This window comes from Dysidea avara, chromosome 9 (genome assembly GCF_963678975.1).
Source record: "Dysidea avara chromosome 9, odDysAvar1.4, whole genome shotgun sequence".
Taxonomy (NCBI): domain Eukaryota; kingdom Metazoa; phylum Porifera; class Demospongiae; order Dictyoceratida; family Dysideidae; genus Dysidea; species Dysidea avara.
In genome coordinates, this window is record NC_089280.1 from 7,176,192 (window position 1) to 7,200,285 (window position 24,094).

The 24,094-nt window shown below is 38.8% G+C and overlaps 2 protein-coding genes across 4 annotated transcripts in view; both read right to left on the bottom strand.

Annotated features, from left to right (window-relative positions):
* The window catches only part of LOC136265338 (U4/U6 small nuclear ribonucleoprotein Prp4-like), a 98,087-nt gene that overhangs the window by 39,369 nt on the left and 34,624 nt on the right, over positions 1-24,094 (bottom strand). The window lies entirely within an intron of this gene.
* Positions 146-3,521, bottom strand: LOC136266400 (uncharacterized). 3 transcript variants are annotated; one of them, XM_066061415.1, is made up of 16 exons: positions 3,111-3,521; positions 2,939-3,052; positions 2,717-2,884; positions 2,494-2,664; positions 2,212-2,328; positions 2,013-2,157; positions 1,842-1,969; positions 1,564-1,776; positions 1,394-1,516; positions 1,212-1,337; positions 1,095-1,163; positions 957-1,042; positions 718-850; positions 555-663; positions 427-503; positions 146-366 (listed from the first exon to the last, which is right to left on the bottom strand). In XM_066061415.1, exons 1-16 carry the CDS (start codon positions 3,519-3,521, stop codon positions 235-237), a joined length of 2,322 nt encoding a protein of 773 aa, XP_065917487.1. In that variant the 3' UTR covers positions 146-234. The 3 variants fall into 3 exon arrangements, 2 of the variants coding, with proteins under 2 accessions (XP_065917487.1, XP_065917488.1); XR_010706105.1 differs by lacking the exons at positions 146-366; positions 427-503 and having other exon boundaries at positions 964-1,042; XM_066061416.1 differs by lacking the exons at positions 146-366; positions 427-503; positions 555-663 and having other exon boundaries at positions 847-912; positions 964-1,042.

A 24,094-nucleotide genomic window follows, 5' to 3' on the forward strand; every position in this document is an offset into this window, starting at 1 on the left:
CCATAATTTTATTGTAAAAGGAAAGGAGTTCATATAAGCATCTACCCTTGTTGGCAACTGCAGAAATCTTTGATGGTGACCTCTAGTTGTGGTGTTGCTTGGTCAAATGCGTCATGCCAGCCTATATAGCTAGCCATAAAAGCGATGCAGCTAGCATAATTAATGTATGCCATGAAATAGCTAACTAGTTAGCAAAGTTTGCCAATATACATCAACAATTGTTACAGTCATTAGCTAATGTGTAAAGTCTTTACGTTGTTTGACACAATCAATACAGTTAAATTCATAAGAGGGTGCTGAAGGGTCATCCACAGTTACTCCTGAGCAGATTACATGCACCCACGCATTACAGTTACCACACTGGATCTACATACACAATAAATATACATAAAGTTCTCACATGAATAATATATGTGTATAGCATACCCAGCGATCAGTATAATCTTCATGCTGAAAACTTTCTTCAGATCGTCCACACATGATGCAGCGCTCAGTCATGTCAACTGAATTTGAAACACACGTATATATGCACACTTTAACGCAGAGCAAATTACTTGAATTGGTGAGGAGTGCTGTGCCTATATCTATTCTGGCTTTCTTCATATTCATTTGCAAAATGGTGTCTTCGTCGATACGGTTAAAATTTAACAATTGTTCAGCAATCTGTGTATAATACACAAACTTTATAGCCTTAGCTACAAAAGCGAGATGTTATACATTTAAACTCAAAACACCACAGTTGAAGCTGTCTCCTGGCTTTTGCACACCTTTCTTGAGCTGAATGAGCTCAAAATTGTCCAATGAGACGTTGTCTTGACCAACGCAGTTATATCTCATAGCAAAGAACCTTCTATGGAGCATATAAAACTAGGTGTAAAAGTGCATTGCATCAATTTAGTTCACAGTGATGCACTGTATAATTATGTTAACAGTCAATGTTACAGTATTGAACATACTTCAAACCTGTGTATGCTCCACGTATGGCTCGCGATGGTCCAAGAGGATCGATGTAGTAAAACTTTTTTTCTTCCATGTTGATTGCCTACAGAGCAGCACAACAAGTGTATTGGTATCACCCTATGCAAATTGCTTACAATCAATATCCAGTGGTTTTCTCCACGATTGTACATTCCAACAATAAACACTTTGGTGCTTAGCGTCTCCTATAGTATGAATAAACTAACTCCTCCACGTAGCATTTGTGATCTTACCTTGCTTAAAAGGTGCGATGATTTCCCAGATTTTGAGCGATTAACCCAGGCAGTGATGGTTTGTGACAAGACAGCAAAACTGTCATTCCTCAATTCAACTAGCATGCGTAAATATCCATTCACTATCTATAACATTAATTTTAGTGCATCAAATTTAGAGGTATATAATACAATGCACTGACCTCATCATTTAACCAGTTATTTCCTTTCAAGTTGTGAAAGCTACCTTGATGTATAGCCAAATGTCCAAACCTAGCTTTAATTACATAGCACGGCTTTCTTTTCCAGATAGCTTTTAGCTGATCCTGTATGTATATATATGAGTCATATGTACCACAGCACAAAAACATACATAGGCTGTAAGTGGTATGATGCTTCCATTGTTGGCTCCGGCTGTATTAATCATTCCTGTTACTGCTGTAGACATTGTAGCTGTTACGTTAGGTGTGGCTGTTATCTTGGATTCCACTGTCTCTGTTGTTGTCGCAATCATAGGTGCTACCACTGATGGTTCCGCTATTGTAGGAGGCTTTGTTACGGTGTTTTTCTGAAACTCCTCACATCTCTGTGTAATGGTAAGCACACAATAATTACAATAGCTGTCAAGGAATTATCACAACAAAATACAACCTTTATAAGCTTGCGACGTCGTCTCAATGGCTTAACTGAATTCGTATCAGGACTATCAGAGAAATTCAGCTTTCTCTTGGTAACAATGTGCTTTGGTGGTGAGAATATCATATCAACAACCCTCTTTCCTATTGGAACTGTTGTGATGTTTTTCCAGCTATCACAATTTACCTTTATCAGATGTAGGCTTTATTTTAAATTCATTGTGTTCCAGTTTTTGGCTGTAAATAGGTGATAGCGCAGGTGCACTAAAACTGCCAAACTCTGGGAAGTAGCCTCCTGCTTGTTTGGGGGAACTGTAAACCAATGGGCAATTCTGAAAATAGACATTAGTAAGATATGTGAAGAACGAATTGGAGGAACCTCTAACCACATTAATAGCAACTGATACATTGTACCCTTGCTCCTTATTCATTCGTACTAGATCTTTACAGTGAGTGATATCTTCCTCATCCCATCGTGATATCAAACTGGGATAGCTGGGTTCCTATTACATGTACTCATATAGAATTCCACGTGGGTGTATATAGTATGCTACAGTAGCTATGTAACCAGCAAATCAGTGAGCTTATTAAAACTACTCAAAGTATGTATGCTGGCTGCACTACAACCATAGTTACCATGCTTGGCAATAAGCCTATACATTACTTACTTTGTCACTCATGATGCTGCTAGGATCATAAGAAATGGACGTTCTTGAAGAAGAGTCACTCTGATCATGAGATGTACGAGCATGTAGGAGCACTGATATGTTGCCATCATCCATTTGGTCCAAAATTTTGGTCTTAGTATCTTCATCACACTGAGATGTCAAGATGGGATCCTATAACATGTACATGATATAAATATTACAGTATAGTATCAAATAATCTTACTTTATCACTTTTGGTGGCACTAGGTTCATGTGAGATAATGGACACTGTTGGGTTGTGAGATTTTGAAGTATGTGTACAAGTATTGTGAGTAACAACTGATGTGTTGTCCTCCTCTATTTGGTCAGTCTTGATATTGTCATCATACTGGGATATCGAGTTGCATGGTTCCTATGTATTGCAAGATAATATTACATCAATTAACATGCAGTTATAAGTTCTTACTTTGTCGCTCACACTGGCACTAGGATCATGTGAAATGGATCCTTTTCCACTTCTGACAGATGTGTTGCCACTATTATCACTTTCGTCATGAGATGTTGAGATACAACCAGTTGCCTATACAATTATAACTTACATAAACACACACCTGTGTGCCGCACATACATGCATGTACCTTCTTGGGTGGATAGAACAATTTCAAATGTGTACCATGGACTTTTAAAGTCTGTTTAATGTCATTGGTGTTTAGGATCTGAAAAATTCCTTTACCAACAGACTTCACAACTTTATAAGGACCCTGCCACTTATAATCCATTTTTCCACCAGCCCGCTTTTTCCTCTTCATATCTTTTCTAAGAACCAATGCTCCAACTTTGAATGTAGCTGGGTTATGGTGCTTCCTGTCATACACTTGTTTTTGACGCTTTTGAGCGGTGAGTATGTTCTCCTTCACAATTTGTGCTACTTTTGTTTGATGAATGAAATGTTGTTCTATAACTTCATCATTATGATCCAAGTGCTGTACGATATCTTCTTCTTTGGGAGATTGAATTTCAACAGGTAACAGAGCTTGTCGTCCAAACATCACAGCAAAAGGGCAATATTTTGATGACTCGTGTTTAGAAGTATTGTAAGCAAAAACACAGGTGTCTAAATAATCTTCCCAGAGTTCCTTTTCTCATTAACAAACTTTACCAGCATATTCTGGATGGTCTGGTTAAAACGCTCAACCAAGCCGTTTGCCTACAACAGACACATAATACAGTTGTATCTACTTAAAGTGCATAAGGTAAATATGCATATTATAGCACTATGCATTTCTTTACCATGCAACTATTAATGTTGATTAGTTACAACATAGCATATAATATAGGATAGTAGAGTAGTAGTTACCTGAGGATGGTAAGGGGTAGTCAAACGGTGGTCAATTTTCATCATCTTCATCAATTTCTTGTCAAGGCGATTGTTAAATTCACTTCCTTGATCAGAAGTAATTACTCTTGGTAATCCAAACTGCATGAATAACTGTAAAGTATGTAATATGCAAGTAAATAACATGGTACACTTTGAATTGCATGGTTCTAGTGGCTGCTTGGGTTATAATGACTACTTCATTCTGTTAGTATTTAATTACATTTTTGCAGCACACTATAATACATTGCTTTGTCTTGGGTGTGTGTGTGTGTGTGTGTGTGTGTGTGTGTGTGCGTGTGTGTGTTCATGTATATGTGTGAACTTTTCCGAATGTATTAGTAGATTTTATTTTGCATTGTTTTATTGTTACTGCATGGAAACAGAATTAGATGCAACATACAAAAGTATTCTTTAAGTCAATTTGGACACCTGTGGATGTTATTAACTGCATGCACAGTTTCACATTAATGACAAACATTCAAAGTACATGTATTACTTCTGCACGGTTATTCTGTATTCCGTAATCTCCCAAATATTGTGCAGTTGTTTTACATACTCCTACATACAATAAGCAATCAAGTTGAAATTTTCAGCACCTAGCTGCTTCTCTACCATCTCTATCTAGCTACTTTTCTACCATCCAGTAACCAAGTCAAAATATTTTGGTGATCATAGCATACGATTGTGATAGGCTTAATTATAAAGGATCCTTTATGATGAAGCTATGACAAAATTAATAAGTTTCAGCAGCCGCGTGAAAGGATAGGAATACTAAAGCTAATCTATTGACATCCAAGTAAGCAAGATTCACATCTTGCTAAGATAAGTGATTTAGCCAAAGGTTTTCATACAGCTATACAAAATGTTTCAATTAGACGTAGAAAATGAATACTGGAATTGGTATGCTGGGAGAATACGGGTTAAACGGCCCACATAACTGGCTATACAACTCTTTTCCGACCCATATTATATAGCTGCTTTAACAAACATATACTGTAGTTCTGTATTAGTCTATACGTCCAAGTGTTTGCAAACTTTAAGTAAATATGTGTATTATACACACAACATATATATATATATATATATACCTTAAACAAAGCACTAAACACGGTTGAGGATTCCTTATTGCTGCAAGCAAATGCCTGCACAAACTTGCTAAAGTAGTCTGCTACTGTCAGAATATAGCAATTTCCTTGAGTGGACTTGTGCTTTAGTGGTCCGACAAAGTCTATTCCAATGTGGTACCAAGTTGCTACAACTGGAATAGGGTTAAGTTCTGGTACCCCTGTGTCCATTTTCTTTGTCATCCGTTGGCACACATCACATTCCTTCACCTTAGATGTATAGAAAAATGTGATGATGCAAGTTTATTACTGATGAAATATTTTGCATCTTGTGCAAAGGCATTATGTATACGTGCATGGTAAACCATTGTTCTTTACAACCTGAAAGCATATAAAATTAATAGAGTTTTGCAGTACAGTTCTATAGCAACTCCAACATGTTGATTGATATAATTGGGTCATTTTTCATTTATGTAGCTATTTAGAAAACAGAATACTGCAGTTGCAAGTGGTATAGAAGCATGCAAGCAGGGTAAATTTTCAACATAATCATAATTATTATATATGTCTACAACATTATCATAAAGTAAAACTGACAAGACCAAAAAGATGTAATAGGGGCATCATACTGTAATAAGCAACCAAATTACATAGCTTTTTGGTATATGTATTGTGAAAGCTGAGTATTAGTCTGCTATTCTAAATTGCAAGGCATCAACTGCATGATATACTTCCGCATATATGTATACCCCCAAGGTATAGCTGTATAGGTATGTACTTACAAATGCTTTTACATCCTTTCCTACTCCTTGCCACATGTAGCGTTCTGTAATCCTTGCCTGTGTCTTCTTTGTCCCCATGTGACCTGATGTAGGGTGTACATGACAACCTCGCAATATCCGCTCTTTCTCTTTCGGGTCTAGTATGTATCTGACCTATACAAACCATACACTTGTATTACCAGTCACATACACTGCATTATAGTATGCTGAGTCAGCAGCTATATATGGCCCTACAGCTCTATACAACTTAGAATTAGAGAGTCAATAGGATCTTGAACTAAAAGAGAAATTATCACACCAAGCAATTTGTCCATGTAGACAACAGCAGGCCATGCAAACTAGGTGGCTACCAAGTACCGGAACCATAACATCCTGAACGAAAAGAACTTCTTATTTCAGTGGAAACTGAATCAGTTCTGTTTCATTTACCAGAGGTTGCACTATATGTATGTTTTGCATTGATTTTGCAAAAGTTCAGAAATACTCTATAGCAGCCAGCCACTCCAACAGAACAGTGACAATTTTGTTTATTCAGCTGTGCATAGCAATTCACTAAAATGGTCCAAAACTTTATTTCAGTTGACCCACCCTGTTTAAGTGAAAAGTTTGGAAGCCATATAGTCACTGCTGCAAAATTTTATTCCTGACTCATAAGTTTGCTTTCTGTACTCAGGGTTACTGTGATTAAACAAATAATAAATATGGCAGGGAGACAGAAACATAACTATATGTTTAAGTTTTCATAGTACAATTATCTGGAAGCTAGCCAGATGTAATAAATAACAGAAAGGAACCATGGGACACGTGGTAGACTGTAAATACAATGGCTTATACGTTGGCAGCTGCATTCGCAGTTTCTAAGTGTGACTGCTCTATTAGAGCAACTGACTGTTCTATTAGAGTAAGTGGCTGAGCCACTTTCTTTCTACAATTATAGAAAGTAAGCCCGACTCGGGGAGTCTATGCCACGGCCTCCTAATGCTGGCTTCTCCACCTCCGTCCTATGCATACATGATGCATTATAATAGTAAATCTTTACCTTGGTCTTGTCCTGTTTGGTGTACAGAAGCGCTCCATCTTCTAAAGTGTACCTCATTGCCTTTCTTCTAATACACCTCTTCTCGTTCTTTGTACACTCTTGTCTGTACCTCTGCTCTTGAAGATACAGTAAAATATCCTCGTGCAGTTGTCTCTCAATCTCTCCACGACTATCTTCCGACTCCGTACATTGGCTGCTGCTACTGTGACCAGCAGGGTTAGCGGAGCCATCCGCCATCATCCTTAAACTGAACTGTTACAAATACTGCTCTAAGCGTCCTTAAAGTGCGAGTTAAAGTGACGAGCCCTCAGCCGAATCAGTACAGCTATAAACTTGAATCAAGTAAAGTCACGCCAACAGTCGAGGCCAACAGTCGCTGTTCAGCAACTGACACATGTTTAGACTGTAGATCAACCGTATCAATATAAAATATGGCTGAGTCGACAGCTGCCAGTCACCTTTGAACTCCTTTCGACACGATCATCAAAGGCAGCGGTGTGCCGGAAAGCTACTGATAACATCCACATAACTGAGTTTTCCGGTAACGAACAAGTAACCCATATCTAACCGGCCTCTATACAGCTGTTTCATTGGGGGGACCAATTGAAGCAGGGCGGACCACTTGACGCAACTTCACATGGTCCGGCCGGACAGCCTGAAGTGCGCTAGTTGGTCCGGCCGGACCACTTGGGGCGGGGGACCATCTGTAGCGTGACAGATCTCGTGTTTGACGTCCCACCCACGTCTTGTGTTAACTTATCTTTGCGCATTTTGTGTAATAATTCTGTAATTTGAACAATTATAAAATAACAATTAAAAGTTACAACTAGCTACCTATGTAACTAACTAAGTAGCTAACTACATATGTACGAATATACTCATGATTGAGTTTGTACATTAACAAATATATATATATATATATATATACACTGATATATAGCTATATAGCTAACTACGCAATGGCGGATCCAGGATGGGGCAAATGCCCCCCTTGTGGAGGAGTCAGCCATACTTCTAAGGCTGATTAAAATACTAAACTTTTTGTCAGGTCAAGATCAGTTTTATAAAGCTCATGAAAATATGCACATTTAACTAGCATTTAAAAATTCACCTGAAACCAAAGCGAACCAAAATCAAACTATAGCTGTAAAATTGTCATCCGGCACCTTCGTGCGCACTAAGCGCAATTATCGTCTTATTATTATTATTGTTTACTGAGCAGTCAGCCCTGCTGGTGTGCTCAGGAATCACATAAACACAAATACATTAGGTACAATAATATGATTGGAGTCTAGTCGTAAATAGATCAGTATCTGCAATTTCAATTGTATCAGTTGGTAGTATGTTCCAGTCGTTTATTGTTCTTGAGAAATAGCTGTTTTGGTATGCCGTGGTGGATGAGGTAGGTAAGATATAGTGAAGATGGTGGTATTGTCTTGTTGGTTGTGTTTTTGGTAAGTAATAATGAGGAATTTGGAGTGATAACTGTTGGTAGTGTATCTTATGCAATATTTGTAACCTAGATAATTTCCGACGAGCTTGTAATGTAGGCCATTTTAGCTGATCCAACATTAGAGAAACTGAACTGAATCTGCCATAGTCATTCAACACCCAGCGCGCTGCTCTTCATTGTACTTTCTCTAACTCTGAAATATCTCCAACGTGGTAGGGATCCCAGACAGCAGATGCATACTCTAGTTGTGGTCTCACCATTGTTAGGTAAGCTGATCCTTTAACTTGTTTTGAACACTTGTTTAGATTGTGTTTTAAGAAATTGAGTGTTCTAGATGCCTTATTGACAACATTTGCATGATATGTGAGGTGACCAAGACAGTGATTTATGAATTAAGACTCCTAGGTACATATGTTGATCAGATATATCTAGTATGTGACTGTGAAGTGTGTAGTCGTGAGTGAGTGGTGATAAGGATCTCGTGCAACGTATAACTGTACATTTACTAATATTCAGTGAACTTAAGTTGCCAAGTATCGGTCCATTCTGACAGTTTATTTAAATCTTCTTGAAGTCTATTGATGTCTTCTACACTATTGATAACTCTATAAAGCAAGCAATCATCAGCGGACAGGCGGAGCGGTGAGTTGATGTCTTTAGTTATGTCATTTATATACAATAGGAACATTAGAGGTCCAAGAACTGTGCCTTGTGGTACCCCAGACATTACCGACACTGGATTAGAGGATTCGCTATTTAAAACAACACACTGAGTATGTTGGGTAAACCAAGTTTGGATCCAGTTATAAGTCCTGCCATTAATTTCATAATATCTTAGTTTGGTCTTGATGCTGTTTAAGGCATTCAGAGCCTTTTAAACAGCTTTTAAGACTTCACAACCATCTCAGGCATCTGCAAAGACCAAAATGGGAAAAATCAACAGTGAGGCACTGCTAATATAGAGGTGATTATTTGCTGCTTCAAAAATGCAGCAACTAGTAAGTGAATCTGGCTAGCCTCCCCAACCACCTACAACTTAGCCTGTTTGTGCCCCTCCTCTTGCCAGCTCCTGGACCCCCTCCTGCTACGGTACAGCTATACTACTACACCAATAACTATCCAAGTCCGACATCCTCAGAAGGAGAATCATCTTGGCGGCATTAAAACTACACCGCAGATTGACAGAAAGTTGCTGCAGTAACTGTCGTCTAGCAATCTTATGGGGCAAATCATATTTGACTGTAGACCTGTCAGCTATTGAAAACAGGGTGGACAAAGCATAAGGTCATTAAAGTGTCCAGACACCCAAAGGATCGCCGTAGCTCAGTCACAAACGAGTGGCGGATAAAGTCGCCTGACTTGTTAACAATGTCCAGATATACTGGTTTTATTTATTTATTTATTTATTGATTAGCAAAACCCATCAAGGGTATAATGCTAATGTACAAAAAAAAGGTCATGTAAGTGATTAACTCAAGGGCGTAGGCAGGGGGGGTTCGGATGGTTCGGACGAACCCCCCTTTCAGAGGTAGAATTTTTTAAAATTAAACGTCACACCAAATCTTACAGCCCTGGAACTCTCCAGTAGCTACGTACTTGCCCACTGGCGCTCCTCTGTATTCAGGCCCCATCACGTTTAATGCTGAATATCTATTGAATCACGTGATCAATCGAGATCACGTGATCAATCGCGCACGTGATGCATGGTTGAAATGGCGCGACGAAGGACTGTTCAGTGGTTGGTTGAGACATATTACAAGACAGCAGCTGCTAAACTTCAGTGGTCGTGTTACACATGTGTCAGGTTAGCTGAATTGTTGATGTATATTTACCTGTTGAATGGTTTGTTTATTTGTTACATGTTGTGGGCACGTGATGTCTTGAACATATTGGAGTACTAGCTAAGTCTGAAGTTATTGACCATCAACAGGAGGACCGGACGAGAATAATGTATAGCTGGAAAGAAGTGTTGCCAACTAAGGGACTCAAGTGTGGAGGGCTCCCGTGTGCTGAAGTTGGCTGTCAGCATGTAGTCTCGCCCCCACACAAAGAAAAAAACGGGTCTGGGCCGGCACGAGACTAGTCAGTTTGCTGTCTGGAAGTGAAGATTAGTATAGGTTTATAGTTTCTATAAGCTGCATAAACAGCAGTGTGTAGGTTTTAGCTAGTTAGATGCACAAACACCTTTTAACGTTACTGCCTAAGGGCACATTTTGTGTATGCATCATTTTCGTTCAAACATGGTCTAGGGGAAGCACCCAGGCCTTTCCCTTAAGACATACAACTTTAAATCCGAACCCCTTCAAAAAAAATCCTGGCTACGCCCCTGTAACTAGATAAATAATCCTTAAAAAATTCTAGATTACAATTACTTAAATTCTCAATATTCAAGTTATTCCAGTCAGGGATTGTCCTTGGCAGAAATGAATAAAAATATCGGTCCGTTCTGGCATACTGTCGCATAAACTTTTGATCGTGGTTAGCCCTGGTAGTTGTTAAGGGGGATGGCACTGGCAAATACTGGGTAGGAATATGTATCAACCGTTGTTTACGAACTTAAATAGCAGAATTAAACGTGAATGTCTTCTACGATTCTCAAGTGATGGCCATTTCAACGTCATCAGCATGTCAGTTATACTGTCTCTGTGGTTCCTCCTCCAAGGTTTGTTTAATACAAACCGTGCAGTACGATGCTGTAGCATTTCAAGCTTATGGATGGATGTTTGCTGGTATGGATCCCATATAGCAGAACAATACTCAATTGTTGGTAAAACAATCTGTTTATAAGCACGCTCTTTTAAGTGAGGTGGACAATGATGGAGGTTTCTGCCGGTACTGAGCCGGAAATCCTAGTAGTCGATTTGCTTTGTTGCAAATCGAGTTAATGTGAGGGGTCCATGATAACTTGCTATCTAAAAACACTCCCAGATAGCACTCCCAGATAGTGATGGTTGTTTTTAGCCTCCGTCCTCACCGGCTGCAGCCACTCTAGTCTCGCGTGGCCAGACCGCTTTTTTCCGTGTATTGGGTGTGGAAAAAAGGGTCTGGTAGATGTTTACTTCTGAGCCGTCCCCAGACACTGGGAACACTAATTGAATAACATTGGCCGCAAAGGAGGCGCCGATGACGTCAGTAAGTAAATTCGAGATCTGTTTATCCTTTAAACGAATCTTAATTTGCTTCGATGTCTCTTTTATAGCGTCTTGAAAGTTTTTCCTCATCGTGTAACAGGACTCACAACCGGAGCAGGAGTGTAGGAATACTTCATTGTTTTACTGACGTCATGGCACCTCCTTTCTGACCAATGTTATTCAATTAGCATCCCCAGCGTCTGGGGACGGCTCAGAAGTAAACAGCTATTTGGAGTTGCACCAGACCCTTTTTTCCCCACCCAATACACGGAAAAAAGCGGTCTGGCCACGCGAGACTACAGCCACCCCAGCCAGAGAAGCAGTATAGGAAATAACAGCAGACTGAGTGGTGCACCCTGACAGAGAGGGTCGTACATATCTTGACGTTAAAAACTATGCAAAACCACGGGGATCCCATGGGACGATTTTACGTTAGCTTAACCACGGGTACCCACTTGCGGGTACCGAGCGGCGGGTATCCCATGGCATGGGACTATTTAACGTCAATACAAAATACGTGACTTGGTCAATATGCAATAATTGGCAATAATGTACTCTCCAGGGACGATTTTACGCTAGTTGGATCCTAGACACATGATCTCAGGTGATGTCATATTGCGTAATCTTTATATCAGGACTGCCAAGTGTAAACCAAAAACTTAATGCAACTACTTTGGCTTTGAAAAAGTGTCGAATTACGTAACTAGCTCACGTTTCCATTCACTTCCTATGTTGCACAATCGTCTGTACAGCCATAGATTCCCGAGAGAGGGGATAGAAAACTCGAGAAAACTATCACGTGATTTATTAAAATTTGTTGTGATGCGATTCTTTATCACAAACTAGTACCACGAAATAGTTTATAGTACTCTCTGGTAATGCTTACTCGTCACAGTCTAGGCGTTCCATCATAGACATTTCTAATATCTATGGTTCCATCAACTATCCACTGCCTGGTCGAGTTTTATTCCCGTGCGCACTCCTCACCTACAGCAGCCCACGAGCTTGTGGCACAGCTTACAAGCGACAGGAGTGGAATTAGATGATTCTTGACAGATCTAACGTTTCACTGATAAATGCCATACACCCTAAAACGTATTAAAACTTCGATCATAAAGCCCTCTGGTTATGAGTGAATGCGGCAAAACGTGTTCAATTTCAAAACGATTTATGCCCTTTGAAGTGCGAATTTGTGGCAGGGCTTACTCCTCGATAACAATGATTAGACGACTCTGCTTCGAGATGCGAAGTCGCTTTGTGCTACTGCTGATTGCACGAATCTTTAAAAATTGCGTGACGCATGCGTTTATGCGCACACAAGAATTGAAATATTTTGTTTCACGGAACAAGTTGCTTACATTGGGAATCTTAGTCCCCGACATCAGCAACCTATTCCGTGAAACAAAATGCTTTTAAATCTTGTGTGCGCACACACGCATACGTCACGCAATTTTTAAAGTTTCATGCAATCAGCAGTATTATACACCCCGCAGTAAACAACTTTTCTCTACAAACTTTTATAAGACAGTTTACAAAATGTGCAAATGGAACTGTATAGGTGAGGAGTGCGCGCGTATAAATCCCCCCTCTATAATCTATGGTACTGCTGATTGCAAGAATCTTTAAAAATTTCGTGACGCGTGCGTGTGTGCGCACACAAGATTTAGAAACATTTTGTTTCACGGAACAGGTTGCTGATGTCGGGGACTAAGATTCCCAATGTAAGCAACTTGTTCCGTGAAACAAAACACTTTAATTCTTGTGTGCGCATACACGCATGCGTCACGCATTTTTAAAGATTCGTGCATCTATGGTGCAATCAGCAGTATAGCAATTATAATGCGCAGTCGTTACTTCCGTTGTGTGGTGTTTAATAGTGGCTATATCACACGTTAGCATTAATAGAAAACGCTCTTGTCATAATGAAGAAGAAGCAATGAAACAAGATTCTCTGCACGTTTATTGCATCGTATAGAGGTAATTGGCTGATCCTGCTCTGCCTCCTAGAGCCACTATGCTTTTTTGCTGTTGGAATGGTGTTAGCTGCAGCAGTGACAGTTTTCTTGCAAAACCTACAGTTAAATGGCAATAGTCAAACGTAGGCAAATGATACATGCTGGTTGACGTGCTACAACTATAACATTGAAATTATATTTTTATAGATGCAAGGTAGTTACCATATTGCATGGTTGTTTTGTCTGTTTTGGGGTTGACTGAAAAATTATCAGCTCCCTTTGAAGATGATCCGATGATTTTGGATAAGTTCCCCTTCTAATATTGATAAGTGCACCACAAAGAAATTGTGTACCAAAAATGGTGCTTTTATCCACCCCGTAGCTAACAATAATTCAGCTAGCTACCCTACTAAAATTATGCAATATAGCTAGTCTAATGCCATAATAAAATTGTGGGTGGGACTCTGCTGACATATTTCTACTATCTTGAGCTAAATTTTAAAAAAACGCGACAATGATAAAATCATGGGTTGATGGTATTTCTCCCTAAAAACCACAAGTATAGTGAAAGGTCCTATACAAAAAAATAATTGAGTGCACATCTTATAAATGGCTACAATAGATGCCTGATAAGTGCATTGCAAAGAATTATATTTTACTAGTCTAAACTGTGATGCTAGCAACCAGCGGCGGAGGAAGTAGTTGATATGAGGGGGGGGGGGGGGGGGGGGGGCTCCGCTGGGCTGACCCAGACTTCTTTCTATAGTTTGGTAAGGTGAGACCAAAAAAAAAAAAAAGGTCACAACCAACTGACAAGAGTTTTCCACCTCACCAGCTACCATTTCTAGCTGATAAACTACATAAAAATCCTTACATAGCTCGCTACACACTGACTACTTTATTAGAGTGACTGCTCTATTAGAGTATCTCGATCTTTATCACGGTTTTCAGCCCCACTCCAAGAAAGATAATTTCGGTGTGATATCATTCTGAGGGGGGCTAAGCCCCCCCTCAGCAGACCGAGAGGGGGCTTCAGCCCCCTAGCCCCCCCCCCCCCCCCTTTCCGCCGCCTATGCTAGCAACACATCAGTGATTCATCGTATATAGCGGCTAAATTTTAGGTTAAAGATAGTAGAAAAGCAGCTTCCCGATGGCTTCAGCCTTACTTGTGATATCACGTGAGGATACTCAGTCAGAATCTGAAGCCCTAGGTTTTTTGATGTAGCTGCAAAGTATATATCTTACAAGATACCTAAGCCAGAATCACGTGCTATTACATAACATTCATCACGTGACTTCGTGTACTAACTGACGTTAAATTTTCCCAGGTTAGAGTAAAATAAATCCATTCATTCCACCATTTTACGCAATTAACAAAAACGTTATTTCGTCCCATGGGGTCCCCAAGGTCTTGCTGACGTTAAGTAGTCCCATGGGGTACCCGTGGCTTAGCTAACGTAAAATCGTCCCCCATGGGAGCGGCTTTTTAATCACTTTTACGTAAAGATCCGTATACGACGGACAGAGAGGTCGAAGTAAGCAGCTAGGGCGGCCACTGATTCGTAAGGCTGAAATTCTGCTGGGAGGGTGGTAAATATCTCCGGGACGAGAACGATCAGAGGTTGGGGTACCTTGTTCACGAAGAACACCGGGTTCGGCCGGGGTGATTCAGTGAAGTAGTAAAGCATGATGAACTACAGAAACTAAGGAATCGTGACGCTGGATGCGGAGGGGCCCATATTGCGAGCAGCCCCGGGATGTGGGTTACCAAACTGGTCAATATAAACAGAAAGGCAAGTACAAACAGGTGACAATGGGAACAAGGGAATCCCAAGCCACAAGTGGAGAACAATAATAAAATCATGAGGGGACAATGCTAAGCCCCAAGGCAGTTGTGGCAAGGCCTTAAGCCATCCACCGCTGGCCCGGTGCCAGAAGCACTGCATGCATACGTGCTTGATCATAAATAGTTGAGCTGTTCAAAAGTTGTTTGAACAGAAGATCATCCAGAGAAGTTTGAATATCATTCTGAGAGGAAGCATTGGACAATGAGATGGGAAGGTCTTCAAAGAATGATAGAGCACATACATTCTTCTCTGGGAAGTGGTACAGAAGCATCAGAAGATCCTACCAAATGATCATGAGATACCAAAATTTGAGTGATATTACAAGATTAGCTGAACATTCAGAGTCATGCAAACCTAAGCCACCAAACCAAAAAGGCAATGTGGCTTGCGACCAAGCACCATCAGAAATGCTACAGCACATGATCCTACTTAGACACTCTTGTAACTTATAGTCAAATCGTCATGGAAAGGTAGGAAGTAGGGACGCAACGTAAAATACAAGTGACCTTGCAAACACTTAGACAACTTCTCAGCAAGTGCAGCTCCACCTGAGGATCCTCAAGCAAGGTAAGCTTATCTTGAATGGTAAATATATTATCAATCTGAGAAGATAAAAATGAGTCATAAAACTGAGAGGGACCCCATACAGGGGAGCCAAGAAGCTCCAAACCATTACTTTCAGGATTAATGTGTTTGGTAGTGGGAGGGAAATCAGGATAGGTGCTATCATTACAAGGCCAGTACAGCTCGCATTTAGATAAATTGATGTGCAGACCAAAATGGGGCCCAAAATCAGCAAAGCAAGAAAGTATATAATTATAGTATGAAGTGAAGATCTAGGCCTTATAAAAGTATCATCGTCTAAGTACCACAAGCTTAAGAAACATGTGACATCAAAAGATGTGGAACCAAGAAATTGAACCAGAGCTAAAGAAAACAACAAATGACCTAGTGGATTGTTAATTTGTCAACTGCCACTGACTGCTGTAGCTAAATGCTGCACACTTATACTAGTGTCCATTTGGTTCTACTTGGGGTACTTAGAGATAATGAGTTACTCTCTAGAATTCCTATGGATATAATTACATGAAAATAACAAGGAGAAAACATCCTGACCACCTGGTAGACTCCTGTAAGCGTTCGAGCGTAAATCAGATGGCTGCAGGTTCGAGGCTACCTAGGTCCAGTCATGGATTTTTCTCCTTTCTCCAACTTTTCAAACACACCTTAGGTAGCTAAAGTCTTTGAGCAGGCTGTAGGACCAGGTGTCCTACAGACCTTCAGCACTTGTGCTGTAAAGCATTAATAAAAATAAATAAATAAATAAATAAAACCTTATGAACTCCTTGCATGCGTACTGCTGGCGTTCTGAGCTTGTGTCTATTAGCAATGGACCAAAGCCCATGCAAACACTTGGAATGAGCTCCCTACTGAACTGGCCACTGCACCCACGGTGACCCACCTTAAGTGTTTTCAAGAGATGACTTGATAGTTTTCATAGTAATACTTTTTTATAATAGACTGGCTATACATGAATGGTGCTGATCATGATGTTCGAGTTAATAACTTGGTTGGGAAGTAATGAACTGTAGGGCTCTGTCATGTTTCCTATAACTGATCCAGGGGTGGTTTTAGGAGCGTCCCAGAAACCCCCTTGGGGCTGGGCTTACTTCAGAACCCCTAGGCAACTAGTTATTAGCTATAGTACTATACTAATGTTTCCTTAACTACAACTATATACATAGGACATAACACACAAATCACACTCACCAATTCTCATGTGCTAACTGATGCTTTTACTATTCTTGCAGCAAGACACAAAGATCACTAGTACTATGAGACTGTAAGGTCTAGATACTCTAATAGAACTATCATCTACTCTAATAGAAAAGTCAGTTGAAACATTAAACAATATGCTAGTTCTGCAATTTATTTGTTTTTAGGGTGCAATTACCTGTCTACAATTATAGAGATGTTTCTTTACAAATTTATGCATGTATTTCAAAGACCTAATTTTATTGATATCTATACTACTTGTACAGTACTTATTGACAGTTATTGAGAAATACTGTATTCATGTATGCATGCACCACTGAAACTCAAATTCTCAAAGCATCTACCTTCAAAATTTCTTGTGGGGGCATATATGCCCTAATATGGTGATTTTCACACTAAGGTGCTATTAATGATTCTTAGATACTTCCTGAATGTTAACTACCTCATATGACTGCCCACCCCCCTCAACTTAGAGTATTATTATTATAATAATTGCAAGACCTCGCACAGCGAGTATGAATGCAATATACAAATCAAAATATATACAGCTAACTAATTACAATTTTACAGTTCATTTATAAGAAGGTTGTTAAACACGGTGATAGATGAAGCTTCAACGGTCTCTGGTTGCAAGTTGTTCCATAGTATAGCAGTGGAAGGAAAGAAGCTGAATTTATATGAGTCAATTCTAGTGAATGGCAGGGTAAGTTTGTACTCATGACCCTGGGTAATTCCTCTATTTAAAGTGATACATTCTGGCAGAGTAAGGTCCACAATAACATTATGATGAATAATTTTGTACATCATTTGGAGTCTTACCATATTTTGACGATTATTTAAACTGTCTCATTTCAGGGTAGTGAGCATTTGTGTTGCACTGCTGGTGGAACGAAAATCTCCAATTACAAATCTTGCTGCGTGCCTTTGAACAGCTTCTAGCTTGTCAATATTACATTGGGTGTGAGGGGCCCAGGCACAAGTAGCATACTCCAGTATGGGATGCACATACATCAGGTAAGCTTCAGCTTTCACTTCACGCTGGCATGAAGAAAAATTTCTTCTCAGGAAGGACAAGGTATTGTTTGCTTTCTTACATACTAAATTTACATGTGTGTTGAAAGTAAGCTTGGAGTCAATCATTACTCCCAAATATCTAGCTTCATTTACACACTTTAGTGGTTCATCATATAATAAGTACAACTTCTTGATGATCTGCTTCAGTGAAATGTGTAGAACTTCACATTTATTCACATTTAACATCATTAACCACTTATTTGCCCAAAGTTGTAAATTATATAAGTCTTACTGAAGAATTTCTTGGTTGATTTGATTGGTTATTGGTCTATATAACACACAGTCATCTGCGAAAAGACCACAGGATGATGATATACACTCTGGTAAATCATTGATATAGACCAGAAACAATAAGGGACCCAACACTGTCCCTTGAGGTACACCACTAGTAACATTTACTGGGTGTGATATACAACCATTACATACAACTCTTTGACTATGGCCATTAAGAAACAATGAGAAGGGAGTGGATTCCCTAATACCATAATGGTGCAACTTGTGTAACAGAAATCGGTGTGAAACCTTGTCAAAGGCTTTACAGAAATCCAAAAATATGACATCAGTTTGTACCTTGTGATTTAAATTTAGAGCAAAATTGTGAATAGTTTGTAGTAGCTGTAGTTTGGCAGAACGTTTTCCATGGAATCCGTACTGACATTCTGAAAGAATACTGGACGTTTCAAGGTGAGACATAATATTTGAATAGACAGTGTTCTGTTAGAGTACTATTCTCTGCCTGTGTTAATTCTTGTTATTGATGCAGCAATAAACCTTCAAAGACTACAGAACAAATAGAAGAGGATATAGAAGGTGATGGTAATAGTGATAATGAAGGAGAAATGTCAAGTAGCTGTGAAGAAACAAAGAGTTGATAAACAGAATTATGACTAGCTATAAAGCTGCTAAATACTTGAATTTAGTCATAAAGATTCAGTAGACCAATCTAATAGCTATAACTACATAACAAACATGACATCAAAACCTCTGTAAAATAGTAGGTTTTAAATAGTAAGTTATTAAATTTCAAGCATTGTAAAATTAAAAACCTTGTCAGTGTCTGGGGGTGCACCCCAAGACCCCCCACATCTGAGTCCTACTACCACTGGAAACTCCCTTCTAGAAATCCTAAATTTGCCCCTGTGATCATGAAGTACCAGTAACTAATACAGGGGCGGATCTAGGATTATAGAAGGGGGGGTGCCAACATGGACACTTATATATGTGGCAAGAAAGTTGATACAACTAGTGTGTGAAGCACACTCAGCATGTGGAGCATGCTCTATCTAGGGGGGTCTGGGGGCATGCCTCCACAGAAATTTTTTTGCAAATTTGGCCTATTGAGATTGAATTTGGTGGTAATTTTGAGTGAAAAATGATGTCACTCTTTAATGTGATACAGGGGCAGTGGAGAAGGGGGTTGGGGGGCAAGTGGGGCTGCAGCCCCTCTGAAAAACTTATGGAGGGGCTTAGCCCCCTAAAATTATTCAATAGCATTATTCGAGATACTCTAATAATAGAGCAGTCAAGATCGAGATACTCTAATAGAGCAGTCAGAGTATTCTTTGAGGAGCAGTGTAGCAAGCTACGTATGTACTTATAAATAAGGAGCTAGTTGGTAGAGGGCAGCAGCAGGTAATGACTTTGTTTTTTTTTACAACTAGGCCATGGCATCATCATGCTAGACTCCCAGCCCCCCTAAACATAGGTCTCTCTGCCGCCTCTGATGTGATACCATTATTCCCCTACAGTTTGTTCAATATAACTAAAGAGCACAGCCAGTAGCTAAATTCAATCTTATAGAACTAGTAGTGGAAACATATGGGTATCAGCTGCACACGATCAATTCTAGTGTTCTGAAGTATAGCATAATTTCTCATGGCTCAAACTACACTAGCTGTCCAAACAGTAGAGAGGGTAAGTAGACTCACCAATGTGTGGAGTGCATGTGCACTCAGCATGTATAGAATTCTCCAGTTAGGGGGCTCTGGTGGCATAATCCCCTGGAAATTTTTGGGAAATGGCTATCACAAGATTGAATTTAGAAGCTATTTTTAACCATAGATAGTATATTCAACGTAACTGTAGAATATACTATCTATGTTTTAACCAAATGTGGGTACAAGATGAATAGGGACCCGCCGATTATGCTCATAATTTTACCTATTATGCTATGCTGCACTGCTCAAAAATTTACCTATTATGCTTAAATTTATGCTCAATTATTTATGCTTCAGTACTCATGCTCTGCTAATAATTTCCAGTTTATGGATAATAAGTGGCTGAAGCACAAACCTACTTGACAAAATACATATATATCACAGAAAAGATCGATATACTCTAATAGAACAGTCAGCTATGTGATTGTTCTATTAGAGTTACTGACTGTTCTATTAGAGTATATCGATCTTTCTGAGATAGCTATTTTTATAAGCAAGAATTCATACTGTTACAAAATATTCTATCTATTATGCTAGCATTATGCTCAACACCTATTTTGCTCATAATTATGCCAGCATAATCGGCGGGTCCTTAAAGATGAATGAGTTCAGTTGGAAGTAAAAATATAACTATACACTGTTTCTTATTATTGGATTTTAAGAAAATATAATTATAATAGTGGCTTGTCAAAAAGAATAAAGAGTGTATAGTTAATTGAATGTAAGGTCAAGGAAAATATATGAACACAGGATTGGATCTATTTCATATATATAACCACTGTTCTGTGGTGCAGGTTACTATTTCAATCTATCTTATAAAATGATGACCATAATTATTTTACAACCAGTCTACAAATACAACTAGTTTTTGGCCATAACTAGCCCCTTTTTAGCACACATAATCATGACAACATAAATGCTGCAGTATCATTTAAAGTTGAGTTTCAAGGAATTTGATAGTGCAAACTCCAAAAGTTGCTAGATTTAGAATGGGATTTGATCAAGTAAGGGAAACAAAAACAAACAGCTCTCAGATGTTGCGGCCTCATGAACTTTAAAAATGCTAAGAAATTCACTATTATAATAAGGGTGACTATTGTTTTACTTGCAAGAGAAGCATTTCAACCTAAGAATCAAGTTTGTAGCAGAGCCTAAAAACTTAAAATATTTGACAGAAAAAGCTGTTTTCAGGATAGATTTTCAATTAATAATACATTAAAACCTTTCTAAAGTGATAGGTATATGGCAGGATGTTTGGTACAATGGTGAGGGTAGCAGTGCACAGGTCTAGAAGAATAGGTTTAATTTCAGCTTGCACTCTGGTAACTTCTTGAAAATTATAGTTTTAATGATGGATGTTCTATTAGAGTAGTTGACTGTTCTATTAGAGTATTTCGATTTTAGCAGCTTATAAAGTAACACTTACACCAAAAGTATAATTCTTGGATAAGATTAGCTATTCCCCTTGCTCTTTTCATCTTTTCATTGCCCATACATGTGCATAAAATGCATAAAATGTAACTGCACCTGTACTACAGGTTCTAGAAGCTTCCTGGCTTGCTCATTGTAAAATTTTGGAGGGGGGTGCTTCAGCCCCCCAAGCACCTCCTAAATCCACCCTTGTAATAATGTAATTTTTGTACTACTTATTTTACTTTGTTTTAGTAGAATACTAGAAGTGGTACCAGTCTGTGCCACAATGGAATATCACTTAAATGATCGGAATACACACTTAATACTCTAATAGAGTGTTCATCTGAAACAAATAGGCTGCTATAAAGCTGCATTATGGCTATCCCCAGATATACACATACATAACTAATGGGAATTTAATGTGCTGCACATAGTAAAGGTGAGTACAGACACTACCTAAGCTACATACAGCTGGCAGCTCCCGTACGGTGCAAGAAGAAAAAAAAAACGAAGAAAGTAAAACGAAACTTTAAACCTATATCGCGCAAATGGCTGTTGCAAATTTAATCAGATTCGCTGTGTGGCCTACCCTGCCTGGTGGACAGCTATAGTACACAAATGGTGTGCTTTGGAGAAGGGGCCATGGAGCTATGCACGTGTGAAAAAGCTGTTTTCTTTTTTTTCCTGTCAATATACTTGTGCCGGCTTTCTTGGCCACACGACACACTACTGTGTGTCTTGCTTGATACAAGAATTACATTATAATTATTAAGCTCAAAAATTTTTTTTTCAAAACTTGTACTTCTATCCCACATTGGAAAGTGATGCACATTAGGTCTATCACAGTTGAGTGCAATGCTTGTATGGCATTTATATACACTTAGTAACAAATTATATTCTTAACACTGTGAAAAAGGTGGGATATAAGATGGTATTTCCAGTGGCTTATTGAATACAAATAAGCCTTAATATAAATCCTGTATTATACTCATGTTATACTTTAGTATAATGCATACTATACTATTGCATGTATGGTTTCAGTTTAATTACCACAATACTTGGAATAGCTTATATCTGATATAATTCCCACACTATACTATCACATATATGGTTTCAGTATGTTTAACACGGGATTGTTAGTATAATACAGGTTATACCAAGCTTTTTTGTATTCAATAAGCCACTTGAAATACCATCTTATATCCCTCTTTTTTCACAGTGTAAGGGTTTTGCATGAGTAAGCACATTATTTCTACTCAGGGGTGTACACAAAGGGTTTCAGGAAATCCCATTGAATGTTGGCTACACACTACTTGAGAACTGAAATCGACACTTCAAAAATTCATTGTCAGGAATAGGTTCGAGTCAATTATGCTATGAAAATTGCCTATTATGGTTTTGAGCAGTGCTCAAAAATCCAGCCTATTATGGTCAAAATTATGCTCTCAAAATCAAGACTATGCTTGAGAGCTGACTGTTTATTAGAGTATATCTGCATCTGTATTAAAGTAAGTGACTGCTCTATTAGAGTATCTCGATATTATTTCCATAAAGTGTGAATAATCAGTCAAGTAGTGAAAATAATAACACTGCATAGTTTTTGATATGAAATGTAGCAATAATGTGCAGTGTGTTCATGTTGTGAAGTGTTTTTGGTACGTGCATTGCACGTTTTAATTAAAATTCTTGAATATCGTCCTATTATGCTGGCATACTGCTGAATACTTGATGCTTTTGCTAGCCTATTATGCTCGAAATTATGCCGGCATAATTGGCGCAAGCCTAGTCAGGAAGCCATCATGAAACAATATATGGTATAGAAAAACCGGTATACCAATATTGTCTAGGTCAAGCCAATTATTATCTAAGAAGCCTTTAAACTGGTTTTGCCCGCCCACTTGGTAAACCACAAAATATTAATTACCCTTGCTGATAAGTGTTAACATCATAACATAGCCTCCAAGCATGTGTAAATATGTGATTGTAATAACTGCTATTGTAAGACAGAATGTTGATGGTCACTTTGGTACCACCCTAAGGCTTCCAGTGGGCCAGCCACTTTATCAAAACAGAACAGCATAAACTAGAGTCTTAAGGTCATTATCTCCTATGAGACCTCTTTTTTTTCTTCGATACAGTATATTATATAGTGTACTAGCTACATTTCACTTGCATGGAATATATTTGTATGACACATTCTGGTACCACAGGCCTGTGGGTTCTGAAGAACCGCCCTCTTGGAAAAAAAAGATCCCCAATTTCAGTAAAAAGGTCCACAATTTTAGCAAAAAGGTCCATAATTTAATCAAAAACTCCACAATTTTAGCATACAAGTCCAAATTTTCAGGAGCAAAAGTCCATTAGCTACAGTTTACTAGATAATACCAATAAGAAGCTAAATTAAGTACTCTGAGTAACTCATTCAGTGCTTGTATTAAATGCAATGCAAGATCGAGATACTTTAATAGAACAGTCAACCACTCTAATAGAACAATCACTCTAATAGAACAGTCACAATTACATTTTCTTTACATATAGATTGTCTAAACCAAGCTTTCATTAAAATATATGATTATGGTGGACAAGACCCTCCATACAGAGTCCACGAATAGCATCCACATTTCAACTCCATGCAATGTGTAAATTTCATTGTTTAAGACACCCTTTGTTCTGCTCCTATTCCCCTGTTGATCATGGGAGAGTGCTCAATCTTTTCCATTCTTATCACTGTGACATTCCAATATATTATATTTAGACACATGCATGTGCAGAT